Source organism: Drosophila simulans, chromosome 2L, assembly GCF_016746395.2.
Source record: "Drosophila simulans strain w501 chromosome 2L, Prin_Dsim_3.1, whole genome shotgun sequence".
Lineage (NCBI taxonomy): Eukaryota > Metazoa > Arthropoda > Insecta > Diptera > Drosophilidae > Drosophila > Drosophila simulans.
In genome coordinates, this window is record NC_052520.2 from 14492022 (window position 1) to 14502531 (window position 10510).

General features: G+C 39.2%; 1 protein-coding gene across 3 annotated transcripts in view; it reads right to left on the minus strand.

Annotated features, from left to right (window-relative positions):
* LOC6732346 (protein outspread) overlaps nt 1-8483 on the minus strand; it is an 81207-nt gene extending 72724 nt beyond the window's left edge. For all 3 annotated transcript variants that reach the window (XM_002079431.4, XM_016178272.3, XM_016178274.3), the window contains exon 1: nt 7580-8483. In XM_002079431.4, coding sequence (XP_002079467.2) covers nt 7580-7792 — 213 coding nt within the window. In that variant the 5' untranslated portion in view covers nt 7793-8483. The remainder of the gene's footprint in view (nt 1-7579) is intronic.
* Nucleotides 8484-10510: the final 2027 nt, after the last annotated feature.

Consider the following 10510-nt stretch of genomic DNA (forward strand, 5'->3'; position numbering starts at 1 on the left):
AAGCATCTTAGAATTGAAATGAAAATCAATGCATATTAATCTTCTACTCAAGAATTATTTTTTAATGGCAAGAAACTTGCACTTTATACTTCCTTTCATATTCTAATCTTCTTATTCAAATTACGCTTAATCATCAAAAATAGCTTTTCATGCATCTTCATTTTACTCGTTTGCTTTACAAGATTAATTAAAAAGCATCTGATTCGATTTTGGAGTTTCCTTAATATCATTCCACAATAATAACTCATTAATCAAAACTTTGGTCGCAATAAAAATCTTCTAGCTCATGGCTGATTGCTATTTGTACACATTTTGACAGGTGAGTTTTTGATTTATAAGAGCTGTCTTATGTTTATTCATGAAGCGCACAGGTATTTTTCACATTCAGTAACCCTCAAAAAACTTGACTAATGCATACACAAATATTTATTTATTTCGTTTTAATACGAATTCTGTGTTAGTTATACAGGAAATTAGCATTTGATAGTTAATTACAAGCGCTCGAGGGGCGGATATTTTTTTCAAAAATCGGCACATATTTTCGGTTAGCCCGTTTCGGTGCTAAAATATGCGCACCAATAAATATTTGGCCAGGCAATTTACAATAATTGCGGCGACGGGAGGTGTGGAAATGTGGAATTATGGCATGCAGTTTGGACCGCGACGGGTCTAAACTAACGATTTCTACCCAACTCTGGCAAAGCTTCCGATATCGTGCAAATTACTTTCCAATTAAACAGCAATTTCAATGGTCGAGGAAGAGAAAGAGTGGAATGGCAAAATACAGGTTGCAGTCGTGGCAAAATCATAATTATAAACTAATTTGAAATCAAGATGCCCTTCTCAACACGTCATTATTTCAGGAAAATGCCAAGTCGCGCTGCCCCATCCCCCAAGATCTTCTGGATCGCCTGAATCTTCCACGGCCTCCGTCTTTATCGCTGGCAATCTAATGGTGTTTGCCCGGTGTTACCCCTCTTGGGTTACCTGGGTCTTATTATTCCAGCTCTATCTCTTTCAAAGCAAAGAACCGTGCCCAGGGGCAGGTGTAAAGATGCCATAACTCAGAAGATTTCGCAGCGCGCCATTTGAACTGGAACTTGGGCTCCAGCCCGGAGTTGGATAGTCTAGTATTGTGTCTTGATTGAGTGAGCCCGGCGAAGAGAATAAGAATTCAATCATGCAGCAAAATGTCACATGGGACGGCTGGCGAAGGGAACAATGGACGGAGGCAGTGCATCTCTGCCCCTTTTCCTCCGGCTCTTCCTTCTTCCTTCCCTCCGGCTGACGATGATGGCTGATGTATGAAGTGGCAAAATCGCTGCAGTGAGGCAGCAACAAGTGAATGTGCAAGTTGGGGATCTACCTGGACTTCTTTCTTAGCCAAATGCCGAGACGGCGGGGAGCAGCAGTAGATGGATGACTGGATGGCATGGCTTGGAACTGCCGCGGCTACTGAACAGAATTAGCTTTCAATTTGAGCAGCAGCAGGAAGCAGGGCTACGGCGAATAGATTGTGCGTTTGTGTCTTGCCACAGTGGTTAGAATTAGATTTGGCGAAAATGAATTAAGTGCCAGCTCCGATGACTAATCAAAAGGAAAACGTTTGTTATCGCTTTCGAGATATTAGAAATGTCGTATTTATTTGGTTTAATCCATTAAAATTAAGATATTTAAAATATTTAAAATAGCAAACATGCTACTGTGATTTGTTTCTTAGCAATTGGCTTTCCGATTGATTTGTAAATAAATGCAGCTCTTTCGAATTCGCTGAAAAACGATAACAGAGCTTTTCTCCTTATCTTATCCCACTGTTTTCGAAGACCTGAAAGGCCGACTTAATTAAGGCATAGCGCATAGATAGAATAGGTAGACGAAAAAAAAAGAAATAAATAAATAAAATGACGCCGCAGCGGAAGATGTCGTCGGGAGTTTATAAACTAAACTCTTGAGCTCAAACTCAATCTAAGGGGGACGGATCTCAACTAAATCCGCAGATGGGGCTCTCTATTCCACATCTTGGTTTTAGACTCTTGCCGAGATTTCAGCTTGTTTTTATGAGGAAATCTAATAGCTAGGACTAGAGATGAAGCTGAATCTAAAGCAGCCGCAGAGATGAAGCTGTTGGCGTTAAGAAGTCGATTTGGTTTTGCCGCTGCTGTAGATGTTGCTGGTGGAATGAAATGGAATGATTGATGATTTGTTGGCTGTGTATTGCGATAAGGTTGGTGGGCCCATTTGTTGTTTGCCCCCATAGCTGAACAAAGGCAAAAAGAGCGCCAGAGATTGGAGAAGAAGCAGCCAACTTTCTGGGCATTGTCTTCGGTTACCTCTGCTCATGTTTTTGAGCGACAGAGAAGTTCGTGCTGATAATTGTGACACGGCCCCATGCAAAAAAGAAAGACAGCGCAGAATCGAGATCCAAAGTGCAGAGTGGCTGCAGAATATTCAGACGATGCCCCCTGCTAATTGCAACCACAGACAGGCAACTCCAGACAGACAATAAAGTACAAATAGCAGCAACAAAGTTAGTTAGATAAGCTCCACCAAGCCAAGTCGGTTGAATTCTTAACCTATACGGTGATCCGTAGATGCTCTTCTGTTCTATGAATATCTTGAATAATTTTATAGGTGTTTTCTCAAATACAACCACACACAAATAGCGATAATAACTTGCTGAATGTTTTGCAATACATTTTGTTCGGAATGTCTGTTGCAATATCTTATAACAATTAATATATTAAGATAACGACAAAAACATAGAACATGGCAGAGCACATATACAATAGATTAGATCCAATACTACTCGAATAACAAACTCCAATCTGGTCAAGGATTTTGACTTCACATCAGAAGAGTTGACTCCTCTTATCTGGTTGATGGTGCTTAGAATGCGCAACTGCCAACTCTTCGGTGTCTTGCAGGCTGTCTACTGCAGGTGAATGTATCTTCGAGATACGTTTTAGTTTCCTTTACTTATCAGGCCTTTAGCCAGTTCTTTTGTTTTCACACTTGCACAATAGTATGCCTTGGCCTTATCGCTTCGAAGTGTTACCTTGATGTTCAACAATGCAACTAACCAACTATAGATTTAGATAGCAACGAGATGACCCCAAAAGCGATCGTGGATGATGCAGGTGACTGGTGAGTGGACGGGTTCAATGCACTTGACTCGGCTGGGTGGCATATACACAACTAATTAACCTAGAAAAATGCAAATTTCTGCAACACACCCACTTCACATACCTATGTACTTAGAAGGGGGGCCCCGAGAGCTGGGAACAATTTCTAAGCCAAACAATCAATCAACGTTGGTTGTTGGCCACTTGAGCACGTTAAGACTGGAAACGAGGATACACGAAGGTATGTACATATATATGCTATAGGTGCGGGGATGCATGTACAGGATGGGTGTGCAAAAGTAATATTTATTATGTGTATACTTCTCTGACAAACAACACAAGAACTTGGCCGAGGCCCAGGCCAAGGCACACTGGCAGAAACCGAGAACTAACTATCCTCAAAGGGCCAAAGGGGAACACGCGAGACCGAGAGGCCGAGTGAATGAGGTCTATAGCGACTCCACTGGAGACCTGGAGACGGAATACAGACGGTACACAGGATGGTATGGGACTCCCAGAACGGGCCTCGTCGTCTCCTCTCCGATGGCATGCTGCCAATAGCTCAATAACACCCCGGGGACCAATTGAGATCTTTTTGGTGGGATAGGCAGGCACCTAGGACACCGATGGCCAAGCGTCTAAGACAAACAGTGAAGCAGAGAGGTTAATACAGACAAAAATAAGGAGAATCACAGACAAATACTCAACGGGGGCACACAGCTCGAAAATGACACCCGATGGCTAACAGTGAGTCCATTTTGGTCAATTCAATTGATTTTAAACACTTTTGTCATAAAATTTTTTAAACATAAAGGTGAGAAATATTTTCTTATCTACAAACTATAAAATGTTATTTCTTAAACTTAAGTTAACTGTTTTGTGAAGGTTTCAATTTGTTAAGACCTTGTTAGTTTATTTGTAAAAAAACATATATTTTGCAGCTTACAATGATGCAATAAATATACTATTTATTAGTAATTAAAGAACTTATTCTATTACTTTTTTAACCCGTCAAATTTACTTTGGTTTTTATTTTTCCGTGTCCCTTGGGCCCACGGTGTCCCATGCCAATTGTTTTGCCAGACAAATAGACGGCCGCCAAAAGCAGCAAAAAGTCCACAATTACTGCCTATAGGTTAGACCTTCTGGTGGGGCAGCAGCTTTAGTTTTAGTCTAAGTCTTAGTGGGGTGCCCAGTCACGCGCCCGGTCCAAAAATGAAAAAAAGGCCAGCAAGATGAGATTTTCTGGGGGTTATGGGCTGGCTGGCTGCTTTTTGGCGTTTGGGGCCACCAGAACCACGAGAAATGCTGCAAGCCTTTGACCTGACCTGTCAACATGGCACAGCCCCCAAAAAACACGAGCTTCATCTTCTCGAATATAATGGGTTCTGAAGTGGACGGTCCCTGTGCTGATAACTACAATGTTACGCTCCATTGACTTGACAATGCATTCTGACATCCGTTTTGCACCTCGTCGCTTTTTCTTGGCCTTTGTTGTTTTTTTTTTGTGCGCATTTTCCTGTCTGTGTACCGCCAACTACAAAGGGAACCCCTAACGATAGGTGGTCCTATGCCATGCCATCTCGTCCCATTCGATCCCATGGCCAGGTAATCCGAGAGCCGTGTTAGGGACGCTTTTGCCGGCTTCATTAGCCTTCAGATCGGCGACAGACAATGCAACAATTATGGCCCAGCATTTATGCACTAGTCAAAACCAAAGCAGAAGACAGGCGAACATGGACACTCTTCTGGAGAGCAAGAAACAAAAGCAAAAGTGTTGCTAAATTTAGAACGACTGCCAAGTAGAAAAGAAAATCTGTGGGCCTAGTCGGGGTGCCAAGCCTGTGAGGTCTGTCGGTTGAGTAACCGCAAAAGGGGACCGCTGGAGGGGCATCTCGAGGGGCATCTGAGGGGAACTGACTGCTGCCGACGCCTTCTAATTGCCGCTCGACGAGCGGAAGCCAAGAGTTGAGTTCTATTTTTACATACATATACATATTAGCTGCGGAGCAACTGCATCTAAAGGAAGGGGGAGCCAAATGTGGAACACACTGAACCGAAGGAGTGCGGAGAACACACGCTTCCCAGATTTGACTTTAAAATGTCTGCCGGCAGAGGGGTTCCTTAATGACAAGCGTAAAAATAGTTTCTAAGGTTTTGCATTAAGCTGAAGGTTTATGTATATTCAAAGATTCAGTTTTCGAATCTTTTCAGTAAAATGCAAGTTACATAAACTTATTTCACAATAGGCCCACACCTGAACGCATTATAGGAAACAGTCGAATGGTTTATTAGTTGGGGTGTTCAACCTTAGATCTGCCTACTTATGAAAAACTTACCCCTGCTGTGCTCCACTTCCTCATCCTGAGGCCAAGCTGCGCTAGAAATCTCTCGCGTATCCGAATCATTTTTGGGTGATCAATTAAAAAAAGAGCCATTCCAATTTGGCAAGCGGACAAGCGGCGAGACCGAAATTGCTTTTGACAATCGCATAATTAATTTTCGCAGGCTTCTCGAAAAACCAGGCACTTGTGGCCGTCAATGTAATATATCAGAAAAACAACTAAACAGAATATTAAAACATTTGTCGACCTATAAAACTGCACAAAATTGCCTGTCAACTGAATTGAGAACAAGAACGGCAATTATAGAATAACCAGATCAGAATTTATTGGGGTCAGTTGTGTAAAAATACATTTTTACAAAATTGTTACGAAACGAGAACCAAAATTGTAAAAATTAAAAAAAATGATTTTACGGGGAAAGCGAAACAGAAACAGGGCAGGTTAATAATAGATAGAGAAATGTTGCACCTAGCTAGGTATAAAATCCATTTAGATTTTACTTAAATCTTTATATTGATTTTTATTTAATTTTTTAAATATTAAATTGAGTCTAAATCAAAAACGTGTTTATTTTGAGTCAGCATAATAAAACTAATACATTCATATATGTAACCAAGTGCAACAGCGCTTCTTTTTCTTCTCTATCTCAACTCTTTCATTCTAAACACTATCTTAATCTCCCCAAAGAAATAAGATTAGATATTGTCGGCCAAAATGATGCTTAATCTTGGATTTAATCTTTCGACAAGTGTTTAGAAGCAGTTGACATATCTTTCCCGCTGTTCTTCAACCACCTTCATTTGCATAGTTCAACGAAAACTCCAACTTTCCCAATGGCAAACTAGTCTTCTGGTTTTTATTTTCATATGGTCGGCTCAGTTTCCTTCGCTCTTTTACGACAGCGATTTTATGTTTATTAAATACAAATTCCAAAACTTATCGTGCGGCTTATAAGAAAGCAGGTTGGCCTTTCAGCTCAGACTTCAAGGCGGTGTGGGCATGGTGTTTTAGTTCGGGGCGTTGTATAGTATTGTCGTAAATTTTTTGGTAACCCAGCCCCAACGCGCAGGTAAACATAATAAACGATTTTCACTTTTTTCTTCTCGCTCGGTCAGTTGAGTCCAGGTGGGTTTTTTTTATGTTTTCTATGCTTTGATTAGTTTTTGTTATTTTAATTAGTTTTCGGTGGCATTTTATTTCGTATCGTCATTTTCTATCCCGAATTCTAAGACTACAAGACTACTACAGTGAAACGAGAAAGCGAGAGTTTTCCTTTGTCGCGCCGCAATTTTGTTTATTGTTTAAATGATGGCTGTCTTCTGGCGATTTTTGTAACTTGATTGGACGAAAGTTTCAAGATTAGAAGATGTTTTTGCCCGGGGCAAACGATGCTTTAGGTCATACTAATGAATTAATCTTGGTCAAAAGCTATGTTTCTTCTTGGAAAAAGTCTTTGTAATCAAACTAAATTCTGTCAGTTTTGACCATGTTTACCGATCAGATTATGCTGTCTTATTTAAAAATGTTTTAATTAAAATTAATGATGAAAGTCAAGTCATAGCTCATTAATAAGTTTAAACTGATATGGCTGCGATTGTTCTGCATTTCTAACTTTCTCACTGCCCAACTGCAAAATGTTAAAACCATAAAAATATCTATAAAATGTGATGTTCACAACTAAGTTAATCCCAACAAGATATATTTCCAATAAATGTCTTCCAAAACTGCAGCAAGATGCACAAGGAGCCTGAGGTGAGTTGAAGAACCAAATGGAACTATAATTTTCGGAACAAAAGAATAACAAAGAAAAGCCCGCACAGAATTGGAAACTAAATAAAGATTTATTCAGCACACACAAAACTAAATTTATCCTATAGTTTTTCCGGGGTGGCTTCCCTCAACTCCAAGTACAGTGAATATTCATTAGGCACTTTATCTTAATTTTGGGCAAGGTGTTAACAGTTTTAACAGAAAGCGAAGAGAACATCGAACTAAAATTAGGTAGTTGTTTAGAACTTAAAACAGTTATAGATATTTAGACCACTGTTTAACAATATCCCCTATTTTTTGTATCTAAAACTTGTCCAAAAAGGTGAAAAATCCGGAACTCACCCTATTGCATTCCAAGGCGGCGGCCGAGTGCTCCTCCCGCTGTCGAAAACAGTGGCTGCACTTGCTCTTGTTGAAAATGTTCGGCGTGAACTTGCGGCAGTCGGCGGTGCGAGCGTTTGTTGTTGCTCCTGCCGCGCCTGTTGTTGTTGGTGTGGGTGGTGCCGATTTCGAGGGGGCGGCAGGCACCGTTGTTGTTATTGTCGTGGTTGACATTTCGCTAGTGCGCTGCTGCGTCGGTTCAACAAAAAACCAAAAGAGTGGGGAAACTTGCAGAGGAGAAAGAGAGTGCGGAAATGGTGGTACTTTTATAGTTTTCGCAGAAATGGCATGGCTATTATTTTAAACTCGATTTGTTTTGTTTTTCGTTTACTTTTTGCAAGGACGCGAAGTTACGTTAACCAAAACATTGGCTTGTTTTTGTTTTGGCTCTAAAAGCCAGCCTTTCTTAACTATCTCGCACTTCAGAATTTATCAGCTCTGATAAACTTCTTATTTTCGGGTATTTGGTTACACGCTCAGCGAGAGAGCGTAAAAGAGAGATGGGGAAATTATTCAATTTCGCTTTGCACTTTGATTCTTAGCTTTCGCACACATGCACACAATTACGCACAAAAACACACACAGACGCCCGCGTAAGCCCAACAAATACACATACACTCGCGCACGCGAGAACCAGAGCAGAAGTTTGGGGCTTTTTCTTCTTTGGCCTTCTTCACCGCCTTTTGTTTTGTTTTTTTTTTCTTTCGTATTACTCGTATTTTTGTTGTTATTTTTAGTGGTATATTCGTCGACCCGGTATTATTTGTATTATACTCGCGCGGAAAGCGCGCTCTTTTTTGAAGCACCGTTCGCGCACGCTGCTCAAAACGGAATGAGCAATCGGACCGATTCACCGAAAAATACCGAAACATGTTGAGACAACGAAAAATACTGAAGCAGGGAGAGATACCGCAAACAAGTAACGATAGGAATTTTGTTGCGTCAAGTTGACGTATATACACCCTTTCTATTAACATGTATCGTATATTGATATCTATTTATACTTTATATGGAATATTGCTGTCGTCTGTTACGGGTAGGTTTGTTTATAGTATTCCTATTGCCGCACTAGTTAATTAGAAAATAAGTCAGAATTAGTTTAATAACTATTAATAAATCGATCTATAATTTAATATGCTTTCTAAAAGGGTATAGCATTCCGCTCTTTCTCTCTGCACATGTACTCTTTTGACGGCAATGTTAACCGTTTTTGGTTGCAGCAACAGCTTCTGTTAAGGTAAACGTTAAGTTAACAGTCCACAGTTTTTCTTTTAAAGTTTGTTGCCCAAAAATCTAGTGCCATAGATAAAAGGATAAAAGGCTTAAAAATAACTAACTTAGGTCATGATGCCTAATCTTGTAAATCATGCATTACAGAATATACAAGTTAAAAATTAGAGGATTTTTAGGTTTATGTTTACTTTTTAAATAATCTAGTTATAACAATTGTTATTGGGCTGTAAGAAGTACTAATCATGTGAACTGTTCCCTTTATTCGTATATTTATTTTAAATCTTAACTTGTTATCCAGTGATCCAGGCTTTTGTTAAGCCATAAAATGCATCAACAAATATTTTTTTCTTTTTATTTTTACATTAAGCTACGAAGCTGCGAAAGCAATCGACAGACCATTTAGTTGGATCCATTTCTTACTGGCTATGAATAAACGTTTATTTAATAAATTAAAACTTAAAATTGATTAAAATGTAATAAATAAAAAACCAAACCTTAAGATATAAAATATTTTAAGTTTCAAAGGGTTTATTTTAAGTTTAAAATGGAGTAGTTGGAAACTTAACAAATATATATGGAATATGCGAAAAATTTTTAAATATTTGTATTGGCCTACGTGCGTAAATTTCCTTACGTTTGTTGATAAATAAAAACAGTCCGCTAAAACAAAACAGTTCGAATCGGTGGATGTTAACCGATTGAATCTCTAAGCGCGCAATGTTAGTTTCACAGTCATATTCCTCTCATAGTGTTGCTAGAGCCTCATGCACTTGTTGCTTCATGTTGCAAGCTAAAGCAATAAATGTTGCTGGCGATTTTAAAAACAAATAATAAATTCTAGTTATACTTTCATTATATAAAAGAGTTACTGAATTTACGTCAAGGGAATTGAATAGTTTAAAAATAAACTTATTTTAGACTTATGTTGTTAAAAAATATTTTGAGTATATTTTAGTTTTTCAGAAGTTTTCAACATTTTCACTAGCAACATGCTGCTAAGCCTGCCACACGAATGTTGCCACACTTCCGTCTTGTAATTGATGAGGTTTTTGACTCTCGAACTGGAAAAATGAATTATGCTGGTGGAAAAATCAAAGCCGGCAAAGGCAATCATTTCATGCCACAGACAATTTGTTTACAGATCTCGCCAGAAAAGGCCAATGCAACAACAAGAGCAAGCGGTACCAATAACAATAACAATTAACTGCACACTTCATTAACAACCTCGGTCAACAAATTTTCAAGTGCGATGCAGAACAGAAGGAGAAGGCAATAGAGATAAACCCTTTTCATGCCACAGAAAAATATAAATAAAAGGCAATGCACTGCGAAAAAAGTGATATATAATTAAAAATATATAAAAACAATATTTTTTGGTAAATTTATAAACAGCATAACAATTAATAATAAGTTGGATTGAATTTAATAAAAAATGTAGGGGTAATGTTAAATTGCCATATATGGAAATCATATCACGTTTTTTTCTGTGTAGAACGAAAATTGATTAATTGTGCTTGTCAAGGGTTCTGGCATTCGATGGGGCTTGCGGGGAGGGGCAAAGGCCGCAGGGAACGAGGTAAAAAGGAGTCGGCCCTCGATCAAATATTTTGACTGCCACCTACCATATGGTGGGAAGGGGGGCTCTGTGTGTAATGAGGG